Source organism: Malaclemys terrapin, chromosome 3 (assembly GCF_027887155.1).
Source record: "Malaclemys terrapin pileata isolate rMalTer1 chromosome 3, rMalTer1.hap1, whole genome shotgun sequence".
NCBI lineage: Eukaryota > Metazoa > Chordata > Testudines > Emydidae > Malaclemys > Malaclemys terrapin.
The window spans coordinates 68159575-68183593 of record NC_071507.1 but is presented as its reverse complement, the minus strand read 5'-3'; the positions used below and the strand labels follow the sequence as shown (position 1 = coordinate 68183593).

Genomic DNA, 24019 nt, shown 5'->3' with positions numbered 1-24019 from the left:
ATTTTTCTGTGTTTTTACTCTTTACTGTCTATCTGGCAGTGGTGTGGAGAGTTCATTCCTTTAGTATTGCCAATTATCAACACTCAACTCCACCTCAAATACATGGCAGAGTGGGATGCTATTTGTTCTCAAGTAGAGAATGAAAGCAGAATGTATACCATGACTCATTTTAGAAGAGGCAAGATGAGGTGAAGTGTGTTTGTAGAAGGAAAGTGTTGGTTCAGTTTTCCCTCGGGTACCTTCTACTTTCTGATCTCTGACAACTACATAATCTCACAATTTTGCACACAGACAGACAAGAGAACTCTGGAAAACCCACTCAATGATTTGATGGAATTAGTATTTCAACTGAAAGGACAGCATTTTTACAGACATTTTTCAGATATGTGTCTTGGAATCATTACATTTTCGTAAATTGTACATAATACACATCTACCTCGATATAACATGAATTCGGATATAATGCGGTAAAGCAGTGCTCGGGGGGCGGGGCTGCGCACTCCGGTGGATCAAAGCAAGTTCAATATAACGCAATTTTACCTATAACGTGGTAAGATTTTTTGGCTCCCGAGGACAGCGTTCTATCGAGGTAGAGGTGTAGTACTTTTACTGAAACCAGAGGGATTTAATTTATTTCAACTCAAGCCCCTTCAGGTGAACCTAATCCTGTTTGGGTTTGCACTATATCTTTTTGTCTGTAGTCACCTAGTCACATTAAAGTAAAAGTATTGAATTGCTAACTGGATATTTATGACTGTTGTGCTGCCATGGGTTTCATAAACCATTCACCTTAATTTTTTTAAAGGATTATCAGACTTGGCTTGACCTTAGAGAGTTTGAAACTCGCATTGGAGAGCGTTACATTACCCATGAGAGTGATGATGCTCGCTGGGAAGAACATGCTTATGAACACAACCTTGTGTACCCCAAACATTTCATTATGGCCCCGAATCCAGATGATATGGAAGAAGACCCTTAATATTCACCATGCTAATTTCATTACAGAAGGGAGCTTCAGATAGAAACTGATGTTGATTCTTTTCTGGACAGATATTGCTCTTTGAATGTTGTTCAGATGATTCAATCGACAAAACCATGAAGGATCCTGCACTGGCAGGTGGATGAGCAAAATGACCTAACAAGTTTTTCTTCATCTCTAATTTCTTGAACTATGAAATGTGATTTGGCAATGGGATAAGCAACTTGGGTAACATTTCACTAGCTGTATGGTTACGGACGATGTTACTGAGGTGTAATGCATACAGACTGAATGCATGGTGTGAGTTTTCTGTGTTTTTTGTAGCCTATGCAATAACGAAACAATTTTTTTATGGTTTCCTAGTCCCTTATTTACTAAGCCATAGAGTACTGTTTTCTGGTATTTAGATACATCTCCACTTTCCTAGTTTGTACATTGTGGAAAGAGGCTGTAAAAAAGAAATCAAAACCGTATACCTTGACCAAATCACAACAGAAAATGCTGGAGTAGGACTAATTTAAAAGACTGAATGTTTGACAGGTATGCGAAAACAATAAAGGTAAAGGAACATGCTCGTTTGCCGCTGTTTTAAGCAGTTGAATGCTTGACTTTCTTTGCCCCGGTAGAATTGAAGGATCTTTCTCCAGATGTCTGAAGATAAGATAGTAACACCGGATTTCATACTTCTGTTGAATGCCAACTGACAATCAAAAAGCTGTGGTAGCCCTCAACATTGTCTCTTACAATAGAGCAATAAACCACAACAGGGTGTGCATTAATATGCAAGATTGGGATGTGTCTTTGGTGTGTATCAAAGGCGTTTTGTTTTAAAATCACCAAAGTAGTGCACAAATAGCATACACACTTTTATGTAGTATATCCTTCCACGGTGGAAAAATAGTTTCTAGCAGGATATGCAAAATAGTAAAGAAAAGTATAAACACTTTTCCTCTACTGTTTTGAATAACTTTGAAAAACATATTTTATGTTCATTTTAGGTTCCCCTGACTCAGCCTGTCTGCAGTAGTTGTGGCCTGATGGCAACTCTCAATTCTCATTTTCTGTTGAACAAACTAAATTAGGAGTCCTGCTGAAAAAATCAAAATTGAGCATGGGTTAAAGGGGCTGTTGCGCTACAAACTGTTGCCAACGGGGCAACTGGATTCATGAACTAACAGGAGGAAGAGGCATTGCCTCCTATTTCAGCCTTCCAGTCTTTAACCTGCAATTCCACCCCTTCCCCACTTCCTAAACTTTACAGATTATGAAACTGAATTAGGAGTTCTAAACCAACTCTTAATTCAGCTTCTTAACAGAAACTTCCGTTTAAACATACCCAGCCATATCTTGAGAACTGTGGCCAAATGGAGAGGGAAGCAGAAGTTTCCTTCTGAAATGATGGTGCAGGAAGATAGTTGGGCAGTTAAAGTCGGCCATGTTTCAAGAAGAAAGCCTTATGCCCGCTATATTAAATGGAGGCCTCCATTTACTTAAAGTTGTGAGTTTCTGATGAAATTTCAGCCATGTATTATTGGCAGTTGATGCAAGGCTGTGCATCTCCCAGATAAGTCCAACTAGCTAATAACTTGGCTTTGGGGTAGTGTCCTTATATTTTTTTAAAATGTAAATTCTGTAGGTTTGGGTTGCAAAAGTAATTGAAGCCTTTCGGGGTCTCCTTACTCTTCTAGGTGAGGTAACTTTTTTGTAGGCTGACTAAAATATTTTTAATTGTAATTATCAAAATCAGGGTGGGTGAATAGAGCTGCCCATACCACTCCTGCATTTGGGGAATTCTCCAGGGGATTGTCCTTTCCCTTTTGTGGTGCTGGAAGAGTGTAAAGGAATTGTAGTAGGAGACAGAATCTGCCCCCTTAACCTTGCAGCCTCATTGAGGGGAGATTTCAGGACTGGTCCCTCCACAGAGAGCATTGAAACAGCTTGTATGCTAATTCAATTGTAGTTTTAATTTTTGAAGTGGCCTGATCACCTGTGAAATCATTGGCTTAGTGTTGGCCTAATTTCCTGCAAAGTTTGTCACATCCAGGCTTGGAGAAGGAAGAGACACTTTCTCTTCTAGCTGCCATCATTTCTCTAGCACCTCTGAAATTTGGGCACCGGGCCTCTTATGGTTGTAGTGCCTCAGATACAGTTGGCCTTTCAAACACTTCTGAGTTGAGGCATTTCAGGGCTTCCAATTACATTTAAATAAACATCTTTAAAGCAGGTCAGTTGCTTGAAAAGCACAATAGCTTTTGGCCGTTCTTATAGCCAGCATGGGCAGGGATGGTGTCCCTAGCCTCTGTTTGCCAGAAGCTGGGAATGGGCGACAGGGGATGGATCACTTGATGATTACCTGTTCTGTTCATTCCCTCTGGGGCACCTGGCGTTGGCCACTGGCGGAAGACAGGATATTGGGCAAGGTGGACCCTTGGTCTGACCTAGTGTGGCCCTTCTTATGTTCTTAGGGTTGGAGGAGAGGGTTGTATCCATGAAATGAAGAGGCCTAACTACCCTCCCTCCACTCCTGTGAAGTCTGTTTTTATTTTAAAACACAAAATAAGACCTATTCAGTATTCCCAATTTAGGTTTAAAAACAAAATGAGAATTGAAATTTGCTTTTGGAGCACAAACTGTTAAAGCCATTTGGACTCCTGGGGTTAGAAGCAGATAGTGGAAGTTGAGGATTTCCCCTCCCCCCCAATACACTGGAAATAAACGTATTCAAATTAGTAGTAAAAGTGTGCTTCAAATTTGTTGCCCTTTTGTCTAATCCTTCTATAGTGAATTCCCTAGCAGTAGGATATGTTGTTTAAAATCCTCACCCATGATTTTAAAACTAATGAATTTTAAAATTAAGTAGCAATATTCTAATAGCAATAAATTAAGCATGTGCATTTCAGGATCACTGCTACATTATTAAGTTGAGTCAAATACTTCAAGCCTCGGAACACCTATGGCACGGGCCAGTACTGTAGCAATACACACCCTGTTGTGGCTTGATGCTTAAGATGAAAAATAACTGGAACATTTGTATTACTCTGATAGTTATCACACACATTTTACAAGCCATGAAATGAATTGCACAGCTTGCACTCTAACTTTTTTAATGAAAGCCTAAAACCTTTTTTATTAAATTTTAAGCTTTAAGTCACTAAGAACCTGGAGTTATAATAATCAGTTGCTCCAGATGAATTTGTACCCAGTGCTACATTAATGATTAATCTGTTTTGAATTAAGAAGTTGCATTCATGCAAGAAATAGTGCTTTGTTGATGCTAGAAAAAGCTCAAGTAAAATTTGTAGCCTCAAAAGGACACTGTCAAGTACTTTTTATATTTTTATACATCCCATTGTTTGTAAATATCCTCTAAGCTTGAAAATAAAATTTATTTCCCTATCAGATTTGTTGTCCTCCATTTACATGGATTCCCTTCCTTCACCTGTGTTAATGTCCTTGAAAACAACTTGTCTGTGTACTTACTTGTTTGTGTGCTGGGATCACTGATGTGAGCACAGCTGCTGCCAAGGGTGTACTACTCCCCTCCTCCCCCCCTTCAGATCTTTCAAAACATTTGACTTTTTCAAAATGGATTAAGAGAATTACTGACAAGGAGTGCTGAGTTTTAAACAAATATACCTAGTTAGAATCCACAGGACATTCCCCAAATGTCTTATTACATCAAACAATGTTAACGTAGGTCAAGTATGATATCTTTTTGACAGTACCTCCGAATAGCCAAAGTTGTTACGCAATTTTTCTTTCACCTTCTAGAACTGTCATAGTTCAGCTATCTCTTTTTCACTTAGTCATTCCTTCGTTTGTGTTTAAATTCTTACAGAATAGGCAGTAACAGTGTAAGCACTAGAATAGTGGGAAAAGTAAAATAAACATATCAAGGTGTATTCTATTGCAGCATGAATGTAACTTTACTGTTAAAAGTACACCCAGAATGTAGCAAGCAGTAGGAAAATGTGGCCAAATGAATACTATTTACTGGCTGTACAATGGAAACCTTTTATGGTAAAGTGATTTATTCACCTAACCTTTTGTTGCAGTTGACACCACCTACATATACATGTGTGCCTTAGAAGGCAACATTTTCATTCCACTTTGGACCAGTTGCACTGAGAAAATTTCAACCATAGAAGTGTGTCAGCTTTCTCCCAGGAAAGGAGAAGTGAGACTCCTGGGACTGTAGTAATTAACTTTTTTCTCTATTAGGTCAGTGGTGGTCAACTTTATTACACAGGAGAGCCATGTAAACCTACACACAACCTTGGGTAGGTCAAAAGATTCTACATATTTTAATAAGATTTACAGTCACCTCTATTGATTTATATTTAAGTTCTGCTTGTTACATATGTATTTAGACAATACTGTACATAGAAACAACCTATTTAAAAACAAGAAATCAGTGTTATGTTTACATCATTTTAGTTTACACTGCATTGGCTGTTAGTATTGTGTTGAAGCAGACCCCAGGCCTTAGGAAATGCTCTGGTGGGCTGTTGGGCACCTCTGCAGTCTGTGATCATGGCTGTAAGTCAACTAATAAGTACAGTAAAACCTGATTTCACAGGTATGTCATTCACAATCAAAGTGTTAAAAGTGAAAATCCACTGGAACAAACAGTTTGCTCTCATTTACTGTGTATACCTTTCTTGTATAGGAACTGCTGAAATTTGTTCAGTTTGATGTTAGCTTATACACAACACAGGTCATTCTAGTTAATTACAGTAGCTCGGTTACCCACAACAGATAAGCATCATATAGATTTATCACTGCAGCCTGTTTGTGGTGTAATGGAGGGCTACAGTTAAGAGGGGTATAACCAGGGAAATCGCTGAGAATCTGGGGAGAAATCTTTAGGCCTTTAATGCTGCCTCAGGTTCCAAGGAAACCACAGGTACGTACCTAAGATGGAAGCACAAAGAAGCTGTCTGGGGAAGCAGCAGGCCAGAATGATGGTACATTTCCTGTGCTTGTACATCAGCACAAAGGCAGTGCATAACCCGGTTAAATAAATCCTGGTTGCATACAGACAAGTGATCCATTACAAGAAAAGTTTATTTTCTTGAATATGTAAAACTATAAAATGCAAAGACTTCATTTTCTTTGTTGTGACTTTAATAGTTACTGGCAGGCTCCCATCAATTATACAGTATCTAATCTTTGGCTTTATTTCCAGATAAGTTCACCAAATCCAGCAACAGGTGCGGAAAGAGATTTTGAGTGTTGTAGATTCACTTTCTGATCAGAATGTGGAAGTCTCTGATGAGGCAGCAGGGCAAAAAAATGAAAGCGGTCTCCCATTTTCTTAGGATTCATTAACATATCATAGCCTTGAAGCAAGTGTTTGTGCATTGCTGTGTCACTTGAATTTTGCAATAGCACCTGAAAGAAACAATGTTCATTATGCCTTTACTTCTGTTCCTCCTCTCCCACAAATAACCCTTCTACACTAGGAAGATCAGGAGACCAGAATCGGTGTATAACTAGTGAGATCCAAATGGAGCCTTATACTGAACGGAATATAACTGTTACCACAAATTACTTTTAAAATATAAAACACCCTTGATTGCTGATCATAATTAAATTAAATTTTAATAAAACTTGCAACCAAGTGACTATATAGAAACAAGGTTTTTACCTAAAACCTACTTTTAATGAATGCTTACTGTAGCAGAAGCATAGAATCATATGCTCGAGACCTCAAGAGGTCATTTAGTCCAGTCTCCTGCACTCAAGGCAGGATTAAGTTTTCTAGACCATCCCTGACAGGTGTTTGTCCAAACTGCTATTAAAAATCCCCAATGATGGAGATCCTACAACCTCCCTAAGCAATTTATTCCAGTGCTTAACCAAAACAACAAGGAGTCTGGTGGCACCTTAAAGACTAACAGATTTATTTGGGCATAAGCTTTCGTGAGTAAAAACCTCACTTCTTCGGATGCATAGAGTGAAAGTGCTTAACCAAGTTTTTCTTGTCCTATCCTCAGAGGTTAAGAACAATAATTTTTCTCTTAAACTTATGTCCCCTCAGTCTTCTCTACTCCAGACTAAACAAATCCAATCTTTTCAATCTTCCCTCATAAGTCATGTTTTCTAGACCTTTAATCATTTTTGTTGCTCTTCTCTGGACTTTCTCCACTGTGTTGACATCTTTCCTGAAATATGGTGCCCAGAATTGGACACAAGACTCCAGTTGAGGCCTAATCAGCACAGAGTAGAGCGGAAGAATTACTTCTCTTGCTTACAATACTCCTGCTAATACATATCAGAATGATGTTTGCTGTTTTTGCAACAGTATTACACTGACTCATATTTAGCTTGTGACCCACTATGACCCCCAGATCCCTTTCCACTGTACTCCTTCCTAGACAGTCATTTCCCATTTTGTATGTGTGCAACTGTTCCTTCCTAAGTGAAGTACTTTGCATTTGTCCTTATTGAATTTCATCCTATTTACTTCAGATCGTTTGTCCAGAGCATTTTGAATTTTAATCCTATCCTCCAAAGCACTTGCAACTCCTCCCAGCTTGGTGTCGTCCACAAACTTTATAAGTGTACTCTCTATGCCATTATGAGGTGATTGTGCATTAGTAATAGTGTCTACATGCAATCACTAAACCCTACCTGCAGCCGGACATCAATACCCATATTCTTTAAGAATTCCTGTTGCTTTAGAGGTCCCAATGTGGCTACTCTTCCCTGTGTCATGGTTCGGAGATAGCTGAAGTCAACATCTGCTGTCAGGTCTGCTGTACCTGGAGCTATTAATGCATCATGAAGTTGATGACTGCGGAAACTCTGAAAAATGAAGTTACAAGATAACTTAAGCCAGTGCACATGTAGGTGGCAGTCTCTCTTTAGGCCAAAAATACCAGAAGGAATAATACATGACAGGCACATTGTGTTTTTAAAGTTTACTTTCTCCAATTGCATAAACAAAAACTCACTGACTATAGACTCAAGGGCCCACCTCACTCATCCCTTCCCCCCATATTTATTTAGAGCCTAATTCTGCAACTTCTACTTGTGTAAGCCGTCCATCACCCAAAAGTAGTTTCACTGACTGCTGCATAGTAAGGAGGTTAATAGCTTTTAGTCATAGGTCTTTCTTAAGCAACTCTCTTTCAGAACTTTGGCTACTTTCTATAGTCACTAAGCTACTTATGCAGTAAGGAGTGAAAGCTAACTGAGCATTTTAACTATCAAACTTACCCTGAAAGTGTCAGTCTTATTTCCAGTGTGACCATAATCAGCAATCAGTGCAGCTCCCCCATCCTCTTGAATACGACAGGCAAGTCTCTGAATGAGGATGCCAGCATCAGGACATACTTCCACGTGATCTCTTACTTCTTTACCCTAATGCAGGATGTAAGGATGAAATGCAGAAATCAGCACACAAAAAGTAACGAGCTGATTTAGAGCAAAAAAATTTTCTTTTAGTTTCTCTGACTTGTACCTGATGTCAGAGTGTTTTGTCGTACATGGGTCATACCCCCATATTCAGCTGCTCTAGGTTACCCTAGCAGTTTCTTGAGCTGGTTTTGGCCAATGCTTTCTTCAGTTAATAATTTATATGGGAAGTGTATTGTGGTGATAGAGAAGTAGTGGAAAAAACCCACTGTACTACTCAACTTCCCCATCTACCTGCCCCACAGTGTTATGAGGAAAATTCTCTAATGAAAATGAATACTAGCATCAGGTTGTCATTACTATGCCATTCTAATTGGAGATTGAAAACACTACTTCAGCTACCTCTCTCTCACAAAAGAACCTCCTCAGATGAAATGTCTCACCTTATGGTCTTAACCCAAAAATATTTTTGTAAGTAGTTTTAAGTTGGAAATTTTGCTTCACTCAGAAAATGTAGCTTTGTTTTTAAAAGCTGACCCTGGTTTAGAAAAATGCAGTTATAATCACTTAAATACTGTAATGGGCATCTCTAACCCCATTTCAGCAGAACACTGAAGCATACTGTTGCACGTCTGAATTTAATGATTCAAGATTGTCAAATAACAGGATCAAATAGAATTTAATCAAAGATAATTAATCAGATTACTACAGCACTATGTAGTACATAATACAGAAAGAATAGATACATTATCACCCTTGACTTAAAGTAAAAAGCTGGCCTCTGCCTCTCTCGCCCTTCTGAAACTGGCAAGATACCAGTAGTTTTGCATTCTCCAACCTATTTTTCAAGCCCTCTATTTTTTATAGGGTGTGAGACAAAGAAACCCCTTTTGTGTATAGAAAAATACTTTCCCATGATTGATTTTGCCATATGTTTTAAGGTTTTCATTTGTCATTACTTATGGAATTTCCTTTATTGTATCTTTGTTACAGGATTGATAAGCAAAAAACGAATTCTTATCTCGTCATTATTTCTAGCAGCTAGGACAACCAGCCACTGCCAAAAACATTTTTTTAATTGACCCCCATTTCATCATTGCAGAAAGCATCTGTAATAACAGTTGCTCCTGATCCATCAAGCAATCCTGCTTATAGTCTGTAGCCATTTTGGGTAATTTGAGGGGCTCTCTTTCCTGGACATCTATTTTCCCATAGACTTGGAGGTGCCAGGATGGATTATAGTCTAATGCTCAATCATTAGAAATTGCAGAATATAGGTCACCTACAAGTTATGGACCAAACACTCTAGACTTAATATCCAAATACACACTCAGTACCGTAAAGATTTTGAGAGATAGTTAACATGTAAATGAAATTAATATTCAAAGAAGCATTACAGGATTAATATGTACTGACAGGTACCAATAATATGCTTAAGACTTTGCTGAATCAGAGCAAGTGACAGGGAGGGATGGTTTTGGAGATAACATGCTAGCCTGGGCCTCAGGAAGTCTGGTTTCAAGTGCCAGCTCTGCCAAAGATTTCCTGTTTAGCATTTTGTGTCCCTCTGCCTCAGATCCCCATCTATAAACTGATACTTTGTCTATTTAGGCCCCAGCTCCACAAAGGCTGGTGCATGTGTTTAACTTTATGCCCTATGTGAAGTCCCATTGAACCCCACTCAGAGTGCATAAAGTTAAGCACCTGCAAGACTTTTCAGGGTCAGGACCTTACAGTGTAAGCTCTCTAGGGCAGGAACTGTCTTTTAGTAGGTGTACATACAGAAGAGGGCCAAGAGCTACTGTAATGCAAACCAAACCCATAATGCACTAATTTCACAAAGACGTAGTCGCTTAAACGTTCACATGAGCAAACAGTCTTTTGCCAGTACCGTCACAGCCAGCATTACATTTGGAAAAGGAAAGGTAGGTTGACGGTAAGGTTTTGTAACTTATTAAATGCTCCAACTTACTACTCATGAGGAACAAAGCTCAACATTTTTCCTGCAACAATAAAACTTAAAACTTGTATGTGCAGTGATTTATATGAGGCTAACAAACTCACCCGCTGATATAGTACGAAATAGTAGATTCTCAGATGATGATGTTCTGGGAATCACAGAAATAACTGAAGAGACATAATAACCGGATGCTTGAAAGAATAGGGCAGTGCTAATCTGATGTAATTCAGGTAGACATAATCTTACCTGGATGAAGTATTCTGTAGCAGGCGTGGCAGATGGTGCCAGAACAAACCGCAGTTGGTCAGGAGCTTTTGGATCTATATCAATCAACACTTCACGCCATCCTTGTTCTGTTCTCTATTTAATAAACCAAAAATATGTATTTGATGTTCCAACCTGTAGCCCATTAGAACTCATTAGCCTCTGTATCTATTAGCTTGAACTAAAGATTTATCAAAACACAGAGATGCTTGTACATTTTTATAACAATATCAAATATACATTGGATCAGAACCACCAGCCAACTGCCTTTTAGGGAAAGCCTGGGAAATTGGTCTGGTAGAATGCTCTTAAGGTCAATAAATGCAGGCTTAAGTACATCCATGGAGGAGTAAGTTTAAGAGTTGTCACTTTATTGCCAAATTCATATAAACTCCCATCTCATTCAAGTTATCTAAGCAAACTATTCCCATAAGAATCTAGAAAGATTTAAGTTTCTCCTAAAACCTTAGAAGTCTCTATTTTTTCAATAAAACATACATACAACATAGTATCTTTTCAATCCTAATTTTTCTTCAGTTACAATTGAATATATATTTCTGTAACTGGTGGGGTTAGTAAATAAGCCCCAGTCTGGCTTGGTAATGAATTTTATTTTTGCATATACCACACATCCCTTAAACAGAAAGTCACACGCAACGGGCTTCTAGATGTACCTGAAATTTATGTATTGGCAAGGCATCAAAAAATTCATGTGCTAAATAAAAGCTGGTACCTGTTTAAAAAAAAAAAGTGTAAAAAGGACATCAGTGTTTCAACATAAAAATACATTAACAACTGTACTTTGTACTTCTAACACCTTCCACTTGGGAATCAAAATGTACTTTATAAACAGTAATGAATTCAGCTAGTCAACATCATTATGAGAGATGCAATTATTATTATTCCCATTTTATCTAACTGAGGCACAGATACATTAAGGACCAAATTTTTAAAAGTGGCCACTATCTTTGAATGCCTCTGTTTGGGGTTGCCAGCTTGAGCCTGATTTTCAGAAGTCCGTTTGGTATGCAGGGAGTGCAGATGAAGTCAATGGGACCTGCAGGCATTCACCACATCTGAAGAACAGGCACAAAGGGTGTCAAGATGGGCATCCACAAATGGAGGATGTCAGAATCCATGGCCACTTAAGAAAATCTGGGCCCAAATTTTGTTCAGGCTCACAAAAGAAGGAGGGGTTATTTCATACAGAATTACTTTTCTATCCATAACCACACTGCAGAGAAGTTATCAGTTATAAAAAGGTTACAAATGAGTGAAGAAAGCCATCATTACAACTAAAAAATATATATATATATAACTACCTTGTGGTACATCTTGCAGCTCTCGGTACCAGAAGATTGGAATTCCAGCCTTGCTAATGCCTTTCATGTAGACAGGGGAAGTAACATCAAGCTCTGATTCTATCTTCCCTCCTGTGAGCGTCAACGCTTGGATCTCACTTAGTTTGGGGCTCACCTCTACCAGATGAACAGAAATGTCACATTTATTGAGTAAAGAGCCAAGCTGGTTAAAGACCTGTAAATAGAGAAAGAGGAATTCTGATAGAGGCAGTTGTGTGCTGCAGTACTGTAAACTTGGGTTAGGAGTTGATTTTAACTGCTTGTACTGTTGGAGACTGAAAAATGTGAAGGGAGCATATCTGGGGTTAAATCTTGGACTCACTGACTTCAGTGGGACCAGAATTTCATCCTTGGTCTCTAGAGAGGAGGGTACTCAACTAGCTCATCTAAGGCCTGATCCTGTCACCTTTACTTATGTGAGTATTACCCTTGGTTCAGGTCACTAGTCAGCAGCAACAACAGAAAACTGCATATCTTTATCCCGTAGTTCATATTAAATAATGGTATCAATGTGGCCACATGGGAAAAATCAAAAAGCACAGTCCAAAGTGAAAAGATAACTCTCTCCCTCCCCCCCCAAACCCTCCAAAAAAGACAATTCAGGCCGAGAGATCATTTAAAAAAAACCCTTTCTCCCTCCCGCCCCATAACTGCAGGGTTCTTTTAAAATAAAAGGGGTTTCCAATTTTGGTCCCATTGAAGTGGGGAACTTTACCATTGACTTCAACAGAAGCAGAACCAAGTCCTGTGGTTCTACAAAACAACCCAACTAGAGCAGGGGTTCTCAAACTTCACTGCACCGCGACCCCTTTCTGACGACAAAAGTTACTACACAACCCCAGGAGGGGGGGCCAAAGTCTGAGCCCGCCTGAGCCCCACTGCCCTAGGTGACAGGGCCAAAGTCAAACCCTGGGCCGATGCAGGGAGGGCAAAGCCCCAAGGGCTTCAGCCCCAGGAAGGGGGTCTGTAACCTGAGCCCTGCTGCCCAGGGTTGAAAGCCTCAGGCTTGGGTTTTGGCTTTGGGCCCAGGAAGTCTAACCAAGCCCTGGCGATCCCATTAAAATGGGGTCCCAACCCACAGTTTGAGAATTGCTGAACTTGAGGATGGAAAATGCAGACCCACATCCTCAAGAAGAAGCGGGAATGAATGAAAGCTTATTGAGAGTAACAGGAGTCTGGCATAGAGAAGCAACATCTCTGACACCTAGAGCAAATTTTGTTTTTGGAGTGCACTGGTTCACCAGCAATCTCTGATTTTTCCAAAGTAGGATACATGAGAACAATGTATATTATGCACTCCACAGTCATTATTACATTTGACTTTTGTTTGTGAATGAAGGAGTGGGAGCTCCCAATATTTTCCCTGGAGCACTGAATTCCAATAACAACGTTCCTTTTGGTTGGTAATTGAGAAACGGGCATTACATCAGCAAGGGTCTGATATCCCAAGAAGTGATAAGCCTCTGCCATTCCCACTGGAGTAAATAGGAGTTCAGGAAGCTGAGCACCTCTGAGATTCAAGCCTGTAATACTGTCTTGTTTCTGTAGCTCACATTAGGGCCTCCTAATTACAATCAGCAATGTTCATATAAACTGCTTACGACCCTGGGTAACTTTTCTATAAGTGTATTCTAATGGGATATTCTTACCCTCTTCCTCAATGTAACTGTATATTACAGTGGATTAGTGATGGCTCTGCACAATCGTGCTTCTAATATCCAGTGTTCTCATCTCACTTCTGAGCAAGGCCAGCTCTAACTTTTTTGCTGCCCCAAGCAGCAAAAAAAAAGCGCCGCCCCGCCGAGCCCACCCCCCGCGCTGCCCCCCGCCTGACGCCATGCTGCCGGAGCCTGCCCCACCCCCTGCCGAGCCGCCGGAACCCCTCCCTGAGCGCCGCGCCGCGCCCCGCGCTGCCCCCCCCGCCGAGCACCGCCGGAGCGCCCCCCACCGAGCACCGCGCCGCTGGAGCGCCCCCCCCCCCCACGGAATGCCACGCCACGCTGCCCCCCACCACCCCAAGATTGGCCGCCCCTTACCAGGTGCCGCCCCAAGCATGTGCTTGGTTGCCTGGTGCCTGGAGCCGGCCCTGCTTCTGAGCCCCCCCCCCCAGTTTCCTCACTAAAATAACAAGAATATGGATAGATATGCTTAGGTAAAATCCAATGCTACAGTCTAGTAATCAAAATGCATTCAGTTGATAAGGAAGTTTCAACACATTATGGAATTTCATTTTGGATTTCAGGTTTCAATATGTTAGCTGTGTGAGCCAAAGAGAACCCCAAACTAGTAAACTCAGACATACAGAGAATATTATATTCTTTTTACGTACCCGCAAAATATCATCTGTAAGAGTGCCTCTACCTGGGCCTAGTTCCACCAGTTGGAGAGTTTTAGGTTTGCCAGTGGCCATCCATTCACTAACGTACCATATTCCTATTAACTGTTGTGAAGAAAACACACAAAACTTACTAGAATTTATAGCATTAGTGATACATACACCTGCATTTCACCTACAGAAACCAAAACATTTAAATTATTTTACCAGTCTTACAGCATGGATCTGCACTGAAAAGTGGCTACGTAAAATTCTCATTCTTTTACTAAGCAGCCAACATGACTCCTGAACCTCTAGAGCATGGGTGGGCAAACTTTTTGGCCCAAGGGCCACATCTTGGTATGCAAATTGTGTGGAGGGCCATAAATGCTAACGAAATTGGGGGTGGGGTGCAGGAGGGGGTGATGGCTCTGGCTGGCGATGTGGGCTATGGAGTGGGGCCAGAAATGAGGAGTTCAGGGTGTGTGAGGGGGCTCCATGCTGAGGCAGGGGATTGGAGGGGAGGGAGGAGGAAAGGAAAAGGACACCGGCTGGGGATGCGGGCTCTAGGGGTAAGGCTAGGGATGAGGGGCTGGGACAGAGGGATTTGGAGGATGGGAGGGGGATCAGGGCTGGGGCAGGGGGTTGGGGCGTGGGAGGGGGTCAGGGGTGCAGGCTCCAGGCAGCGCTTACTCAAACAGCTCCCAGAAGCAGCGGCATGTTCCCCCTCCGGCTCTGTCCACTGCCCTGTCCACAGGCGCTGCCCCTGCAGCTCCCATTGGCTGCGGTTCCCGGCCAGTGGAGCTGCAGGGGTAGCGCTTGGGGTAGGGGCAGCATGAGGAGCCCCTTGGCTGCCCCTACATGTAGAAACCGGATGGGGGACATGCCACTGTTTCTGGGAGCCGCGCGGAGCGGGGCAAGCCCCGGACCCTGCTCCACGGCGGGAGCTCGAGGGCCAGATTAAAACATCTGGAGGGCCAGATGTGGCCCCCGGGCCGTGTTTGCCCACCCTGCTCTAGAGGGAGCAGATCTGATTACTGTCAGCCCTGAAGAACTAAAACCGTTCTGGGAGATTGAGCTGGATTCTTTTCTGGCTTGTGCATCAAAAGAATTGTTAACTATCAAATGCAAGTCACTTGTGGATACCAATTTAGTTCCACACAGGCAACTAGCACTGATACAATACCTCTTCATAAGTGCAGCTGAAAGCAGAATTTGGCCTGTACGGTCTTTATTACTGGTAATAGCATCAGTCAGAAAGCATGGGATCTAAAAGTCAAGCTGTGTTCTGAGTTCAAGCCTGGAAGTTACAACGGTTTTTTGCTTACGGACCAAACAAATTTGGTATGAAAATAATTCATACACAATACACGTGAAGGCCCCAAATGCTTTTTTCTTTCAACAAAGTCACTTTTCAGATGTCTGTTTATTTTTGCTTCTCAACAAATGTTCTCAGCACTGGTAACATCTATGACCACATGTTCATAAACTGTATTTGTAACAGTATGTTTTAAGGATGAAAGGAATGTTTAAAAAAATAATTTTATATTACCTCCCCAAAGATTTGACTTATTTCAGGTGAAGTAACAAAATCTCCTCTTTCTCCCAGCATGTCATGGTGCATATAGTAACCCTAAAGTAAAGTAAAAAAAAAAAAAGAATAATATCACATTTATTTTCCGATCACTAATATGTAAGCCTTCACATTCTCCTGAGCTTTAAAAATTAAATCACTTTCCAGTCTACTGAACAAATGTAGTCATTTTAATGCTGAAAAAAATGAAACAAATCCAAAATACCCCACAAAACTCCTCCTATGGAAAATGGTGAGAGTTTGATTGATGCAACAACAAATTTTACATCAAGGAAAAAATAAGAAATGAACTTGGATTTGTAGAAGAAAAAGGATAAATGTTAAAACAATTAAAACATTGACTTTTATTACGGAGCTTATTACTTCCCCTTTTTATGAGTCCCTAGAAATCTGAACCTGACAGTGTTCTGTATGACAGCTTAACTTTCTATGATCATTTGATCAGCGTGGGTTAAAATTACCAAGTTGTCAATTCCATTTGAGAGAGGACAGTCTGATTTGTACAGCACTCAGAATTAATTCTTTTGCAGACTTTACAACCAACTAAAGAAGCCATTCTTCACATCATAACAGAATTGAGCATTGCCATAATAACTGAAATTAACAAGGTGGAGGGGAGATGGTGCCAAGCTAACTAGAACAGAGACACATCTAATACGATATTAAATAGCTAAGCGGCTAGTAGGAGAAACCCGATTGCAGGTGCTTCTTACAGAGATAATGCTGCTGCTGCTGGCAGTGCAATGCAAGTGAGGGGGTGTGCATCTCAAATTATAAAGGCAAATTTTGCCAGGACTGAGGAAAATCTCACTAATGAACCCTCCTCCCCTCTCTCACCTGCCTCCCCCAACTGAATGATCACAGCATTTTCCAAGGAGGGAATTTTTGTGCAGTTTTTCTATCATCTGACACTCATGACTATTTCTGTAGGAGACCCAAATGAGTGAAAAGGACAGTTACCTGTTCTGTAACTGGCGTTCTTTGAGATGTGTTGCTCCTGTCTATTTCACAGTAGGTGTGTGTGCTCGCCACGTGCACTGGTGCTGGAAGTTTTTCCCTTAGCAGTACCAGTAGGAGGAGAGCACTGCTGTGACCCCAGGAATGCCGCCTCTATATCGCGCTATAAGGGGAGCTGCGCACTCCCCCCACCCTTGGTTCCTTCTTGCCAGACAACTCCGACAGAAGGGAAGGAGGGCAGGATGTGGAATACACCTGAGCAACACATCTCGAAGAACGCCAGTTATGGAACAGGTAAATGTCCTTTCTTCTTCGAGTGATTGCTCCTGTGTATTCCACAGTAGGTGACTCCAAGCTATATTTGGTGGGTAGGAGTTTAAAGGTTATCGGGACGGAGTACCGCCCTACCAAACCCGGCATCATCCCGTGCTTGAGAGACGATGGCATAGTGTGAGGAAAAAGTGTGGGCAGAGGACCACGTGGCAGCCCTACATATGTCCTGGATAGGGACGTGGGCCACATAGGCGGCTGACGAGGCTTGTGCTCTCGTAGAATGCGCCTTCGCTATAGGCAGTGGGGGAACCCCTGCCAAGTCGTAACACGTGCGTATGCACAAGGTGATCCAGCCGGAAATGCGCTGGGTGGAAACTGGTTGCCCCCTCATCTGCTCGGCCGATGCAACAAATAGTTGCGAGGACTTCCTGAACGGCCTGGTTCGGTGCAGGTAGAAGGCCAGCGCTCTACGTATGTCTAGCGTGTGTAGGTGGTGTTCCTCGTTGGAGGAATGGGGCTTAGGACAGAGTACTGGCAGGAAAATGTCCTGATCCATATGGAAGGCGGAGACCACCTTCGGGAGAAACACAGGATGTGGACGAAGCTGGACCTTATCCCTGTGGAAAACCGTATACGGGGGTTCCGAGGTCAAGGCCCTAAGTTCCGAGACCCGATGGGCTGAGGTGATAGCCACCAAAAATGACACTTTCCATGAGAGGTGGGACAAGGAACACGTGGCCAAGGGTTCAAAGGGAGGACCCGTGAGGTTGGATAACACTAGGTTCAGATCCCATTGCGGGACTGGGGCCCTGGCGTACAGAAATGCACAATCAAGGCCCTTTAGAAAGCGGGAGGTCATTTGATGGGAGAACACCGATTGACCTTGCACCGGAGGGTGGAAGGCTGAAATGGCCGCTAAATGAACCCTGAGGGAGGCAGGGGCTAGTCCTTGGGTCCCAAGAGACAGGAGGTAATCTAGAATAAGCTGGAGGGATGCAGATGACGGGGAGGCGCTCCGCTCCCCCGCCCACCTGGAGAACCTAGACCATTTGGCAAGGTACGTGCGCCGTGTGGATGGCTTTCTGCTCTCTAACAGAATTCGTCTTACATTCTCCAAGCACCTTCCCTCCTCCTCGTTTAACCATGGAGCAACCACACTGTCAGGTGGAGCGCGGCCAGGTTGGGGTGGAGAAGGCATCCCTTCTCCTGAGAGATGAGGTCTGGGCGAAGCAGCAGCCTCTGCGGGGGGGCCGCTAAAAGTTGCAGAAGGGTCCTGTACCAATGTTGATGGGCCCAATGCGGGGCTATGAGGATAACCCTCGACCTGTCTGCCTTTACTTTTTGCAGATCCTTGCCTATCAGTGGGAAAGGCATAGAACAGTTGGTCTAACCACTGGAGGAGGAATGCGTCTGAGATCACCCCCCTTTCTGCTCCTGCCCTGGAACAGAACTGGGGGCAGCGTCTGTTCTGGGCGGTAGCAAAAAGGTCAACCCGGGGAGCTCCCCACTCTTGGAAGAGCTGTTGGGCGACTTCCCAGTGGAGTGACCACTCGTATTGGTGGGAAAACATCCTGCTGAGGCAATCGGCTTGCACATTGCACGCGCCGGGTAGGTGGAAGGCCCGTAGGGAGATACCGTGGGCTATGCAAAACTCCCATAGGTCCAGGGCTTCCCAGCACCGCGCCAAGAAACGCGTGCCTCCCTGCCTGTTGATGTAATACATCATGGTCGTGTTGTCCGTGAGGACTCTGACTGCCTTCCTGCGAAGGTGCAAACTGAACGCTATGCACGCCAAGCGTACTGCCCTGAGCCCTCTGACGTTTATCTGCCTTGGGTTTGAATGTCCCCTATATGGGCTCCCCAGCCCAGGTCCGAGGCATCTAACACCAGGTCTAGAGAGGGAGGGAGTTCTCAGAAGGGGACCCCGTTCAGCATATTGCTCAGGAGGGACCAACATTGCAGAGCGGCCACCATGTTGGGAGGCATCGGACCATCTCGTCCAGGCTGTCTCGGGACTGGGAATACTGGGAGGCCAACCAAAGTTGGAGGGGCCTCATTCTGAGTCTGGCATGTCGCACCATGGACGTGCAGGCTGCCATGTGACCTAGGATTTGAAGGCATACCCTTGCCGTCGTCACGGGGAAGGCTGTGACCGAGGCTACGAGACCTTTGAGTGTCTCGAATCTGTCTCGGGGAAGAGAGGCTGTGGCCTCTCAGGAATCTAGCAGAGCCCCTATGAAGTGTATGCGCTGAACCAACGTGGACTTGACCTCATTCACCACTAGGCCCAGACCCGCGCATGTGGACAGGAGAAATTGCATCTGGGCCTGAACCTGGGACCGGGGGCTACTCTTGAGGAGCCAGTCGTCCAGGTAAGGGAAAATTTGCAGCCCGTTCCTCTGGAGGTGGGCTGCCACCACTGCCATGCATTTGGTAAAAACCCCTGGGGGCAGTGGAAAGGCCAAAGGAGAGGACCGCAAACTGGTAATGATCCCACCCTACCAGGAGATGGAGGAAGCGCCTGTGACCCTTGAAATTATGGATGTGGAAATTCGCATCCTGGAGGTCCAGGGACGGAAACCAATCCCCCGGCTCTAAGGAGGGGATGATGGAGGTCAGGGATACCATGCGGAACTTGTAGCAGACCATAACCCTGTTGAGGTTCTGCAGGTCGAGGATGGGCCAGAGCCCGCCTTTTACCTTTGGGATCAGGAAGTACCGGGAGTAAAATCCCTTGCCCTGAAATTCCGCCGGTACCCTCTCCACCGCACCTAGGTTGAGAAGCCGTGCCACCTCTTGGTTTAGGAGGACGGCATGTTCCCAGTCCCCGAGGTCCTCCCAGGGCGGGGGGGTAGTGGAGGGGCGGTGAGGTGAACTGCAACATGTAGCCCCTGGAAATCGTGCTGAGGACCCACTGGTCTGACGTTATACAGGACCACTTCACTCGAAACGCAGATAAACAGTTGCAGAACACAAACTTTATTAACTGGGGGGCGTCCGGGCCTCTTGCCACGGTGGCCCCCCCAAAAGAGTCAAAACCGCCTCTTCCCCTGCCTCTTGCCCTTCGATGGGCCTGGTCGCGGGGCTGAGCAGGACTGACGCTGAGACCTGCGTCTCTGCTCCCTCGGTCGCTTAGGAGGGGGTTCATATCTGCCCCTAGCGGGGGGAGTGGAGGTCTGCGGCCTAGGTTTGTCCTTCGCTGGCGGGACATATAGGCCCAGAGCTTGCAGGGTGGTACGGGAGTCTTTCATCCCAAGCAGGCAAACATTGGTTTGGTCCACAAACAGCACTTTCCCATTGAAGGGAAGGTCCTGCATCAGAGACTGAGACTCTGCAGACAGACCAGATAGGAGAAGCCATGACGCCCTTCACATGGACATGACCGACGCTATAGAACGGGCTGCCGTGTCCGCCACGTCTGAGGTGGCCTGGAGTGCTGCTTTCGCCGTTGCTGCCCCTTCCTCAACCAGAGCCTTGAACTCTTTCTTGTCCCCCTCCAGGAGAAGAGGCTCGAACTTCGGTAGAGACCCCTACAAGTTAAAATCATAGCGATTCAACAGGCCTTGGTGATTGGCCAATCGAAGTTGAAAGCTCGCAGAAGAATAAACTTTCCTGGCAAAAGAATCAAGTCTCTTGGAGTCTTTGTCCTTGGGGGTGGGTGCAGGCTGGCCGTAGCGTTCCCGATGGTTGACTGACTCCACCACCAGGAGTTAGGTGCTGGGTGGGAGTACAGGTACTCATGTTCCTTAGCTGGAACAAAGTACTTTCTCTCTGCTTTCTTGGAAATGGGCACCAAGGAAGCTGGGGTCTGCCACAGGGCAGTCGATACCTTGGTGAAGGGGTAGGGCCACAAGGCCCGGTGCCGAGGAGGACAGTACATTGAAAAGGGTGTCCGACGGCTCCTCCATCTCCTCAGCCTGGAGTTGGAGATTCGAGGCTACCCTTTCGAGGAGCTTCTGGTGAGCTTTAAAGTCCTCTTATATAACGGACAGAGGTGCCACTATGGTCTCCTCTGGTGCCGGCGAGGGTGCCGGTCTGGCTACCAGGGTGTCGGGAGGTGCCGCTGGTTCGACACCCAAGACTGAGTCCGGGCCCGGTGCCGCCGGTTCGGTGCCTGTCGACTTCTGACTCTGTCGAGGGGGACACACCGAATGGGTCTGGGACGCCCTGGCTACCGAGCGGGGTCTCGCCTGGGCAGGCAATTGTGGCCACGGTGTCCATTGACACCATTGGCCCTGCCACGGTGCCCCTTGCCACTGACCGGCTTGGGTGCTGAGTGGGGCAGGCTGCTTTTGGGACTTGGTGTGGCTCCGGGACAGGCGGCTGGGTGCCGAGGCAGAGGTCGCTGTTGACTGCATGGTGCCATAGGAGTGACGGGAGCGTCTACGGTCGTGCCGGTGCCAACCTCGAGATCTGGACCTCGATGACGATGAGGAGCTGTACTTGACCGAAGTGCTGCTCTCATAGCCGGTGATCGTAGCTACGACACTTCGGTGCCGGTAACGCCCGAGCAGAGCTCCGTCTATGGTGTCTGGCGGAGCGGGCACTTGAGCCCGAGCGTCCATAACGATGGGGTCGGGATCTGCTCCTGTAGCTACTATCCGAAGAGGAGCACCGACGCCGTTGTCTCGGTGCCTGTGCTTCCGATGGGGAGTGGAGGATCTTCGAGACTCCCGCGCAGACGAGTCAGTCAGTCTGATCGGAGTGGAGGGCTGATGTGAGCTATGTGAGGACCTCGTCGAATGGGGCACACGGTCCTCGGAGCGCGGGCTGTGTCTTGTCGGGGAGGGCTGGTGTGCTCCCAACAGCAGCTTCCCTTGGGACTGGGGGCCCGTCTCGGGCAGCGCACCTGGCACCAGGAGGGAGAGGATGTCACACGCGGCCTGTGCAGCCTCCAGCGTCGATGGCATTCTCACCGGGGGAGAGGCAAACACAGACGGGACTGGCTACTCCGCTCTGCGTGAGTCGGGTCCTGAGGGGGATCGTGGGCTGCCCAACTCGGGTCCAGCCTCACCCCTGTCCTTTTGTTGGTGCCGCTGAGTCTTCCCTTGCTTCTTAGCGGGTGAACGGTGCCGACTGGTGGAGGGCGCCTCGCTCCGCATCGAGGATGTGGTACCCAGTGCTGAGTCCGATTGGCATGCCAGTGCTGGGGCCAATGCAGATTCCATTAGCAGGGCCCGGAGCCGGATATCTCTCTCACGTTTCGTTCGATCAGTTACGTGAGTCTCACCCAAGCAGTGAAGACACTGAGTGTGCAGGGTCACTTCCTGGCATAGAACTGTGACAGGAGTCACACAACTTGAAGCCTGGGGCACGGGGCATGCCCCACAACTAACTAAAGAAGTTATCCAACTATGGAGAAGATGAGTACTACTAAGGCTACCAGAAGAGCTACAGCAAGGCTGGAGCACAAAGTTCTGACTACCTTCACTGGCGGCAAGAAGGAACTGAGGGTTGGGGGAGTGCGCAGCTCCCCTTATAGCTATGATATAGAGGCTCCACACCAGGGGTTGCAGCAGTGTCCCCTCCTACGGGTACTGCTAAGGGAAAAACTTCTGGCACCAGTGCACATGACGAGCACGCACACCTAAAGTGGAATACACAGGAGCAATCACTCTAAGAAGAACTTTAAGTTTTGTGGTGCAGTTTCCCCAAGGGCAGTGATGGAATTCCAGCATATATTATCCTATTAGTCCTCTGAAGGAAAGCATACACACAAAGTGACACTGGCAGCACCTTCTGGGATGTCTGTACTGTCCTACTCCCCAAGAGTTGGGAGGAGGACCTGACAACCCGATTACATAGGTACATTTAGGGGTCTACATTGCAAACTATCCCTCTGCTTCCCATCTCCACCCTAAATAAAGCTTCCCCAAACCAGTTCTAGGAAGGCAACTGGGTGCCACCGTTAGCTGTGTTGGTTACTAATGAACAATGTGATATGTGTGCAAAACCAACCATTAGCAAGTTACCAGCCTGGTTACAAACTGCATTATGAGCTGGTCTAGCTTGTCTAGTAAAAGAAACAAAAACATGCTTTGAAAGAGGGGAGTTTACCAGACCTAAGGACCATGCCAGCAATGTGTTGCGATGTTATCTGTTTCACACTAACTGCATTCAGAAGCACCAGGCTGTGCACGTACCTTCACAGGGTTAGTTAGCACTTCCCGCATATATTCAGCGACTGTAATAGGGCCAGTTGACTTTATTTTGAACATGAGATGCTTTAGGAGTGGAGTAACCTGAGCGCTGTCTTCTGCTTTGCTTCCGGCACTGAAACACTGGCGTCTCCATGCAGCCGGGACAACTGGAGAAGCGTTAGGGGAAGAAAACACACAGACACCCTCACTACAGGAAGGATTTTCAGTACGTGACTAGCCGAGACACTTGCAGCTTGCGGGAAAGGGGGACCCCGGCCGGCTGCAAGGCGGCGCTGGGGGGTTAAAGCCTTGGCCCGGCGGCCGGGCACGTTAATGCCAGACTCCCAGTGAGGAAGCGCTGATAACCCCAACCCCGCCCCCGCGCTGTCCGCTCCCGGCTGAGCTCGGGACGCGGGCTCCTTTCCCCCAACGCCCCCGAGGGCCTCGGGCGCGGGGGGGTCAGAGCGCTGTCGTGACACGGCCGCGGCGCTGGGCCCGGCTGTTACCATGGTGACCGAGAAGTCGCTGCTGCCAGGAGACACCGAGGACAGCCGCGAGCAGAGAGCGCCGTGCAGCCAGGCGGGTCATGTTTGCAGCACCCGTGCCCTTTGACCTTCCACCTTTGTCCTGACGCTGCCAGTTCCTGGGTGCTGTGTACCCTCCCTCCACCCCGAATACAGGCAGGGGACTGAGTCCTAGGCCGGGCCAGGGCACAGGCGATGCTTGCGGGTGTGAGGGTTTCCCTGACTGGGGCGTGGGCGCCCCCTTCTCCCTTCTCAGACACTGGAACCTCTTTCACTCTCCAGCTATCTTGC

At 45.7% G+C, this 24019-nt stretch overlaps 2 protein-coding genes across 2 annotated transcripts in view; one reads left to right on the top strand and one right to left on the bottom strand.

Moving 5' to 3' along the window:
* PRKD3 (protein kinase D3) overlaps window positions 1-4378 on the top strand; it is a 91931-nt gene extending 87553 nt beyond the window's left edge. The window contains exon 19 of the mRNA XM_054022694.1: window positions 806-4378. Within this exon, the coding sequence (XP_053878669.1) occupies window positions 806-979 (174 nt within the window). The 3' untranslated portion in view covers window positions 980-4378. The remainder of the gene's footprint in view (window positions 1-805) is intronic.
* Window positions 4379-5201: 823 nt separating this feature from the next.
* Window positions 5202-23888, bottom strand: NDUFAF7 (NADH:ubiquinone oxidoreductase complex assembly factor 7). The gene is made up of 10 exons (XM_054022695.1): window positions 23711-23888; window positions 23208-23371; window positions 15793-15873; window positions 14256-14366; window positions 11888-12101; window positions 11240-11298; window positions 10548-10661; window positions 8204-8347; window positions 7616-7789; window positions 5202-6373 (listed from the first exon to the last, which is right to left on the bottom strand). The coding sequence occupies exons 1-10, from the start codon at window positions 23790-23792 to the stop codon at window positions 6158-6160; spliced, it is 1359 nt and encodes a 452-aa protein (XP_053878670.1). The 5' UTR covers window positions 23793-23888; the 3' UTR covers window positions 5202-6157.
* Window positions 23889-24019: the final 131 nt, after the last annotated feature.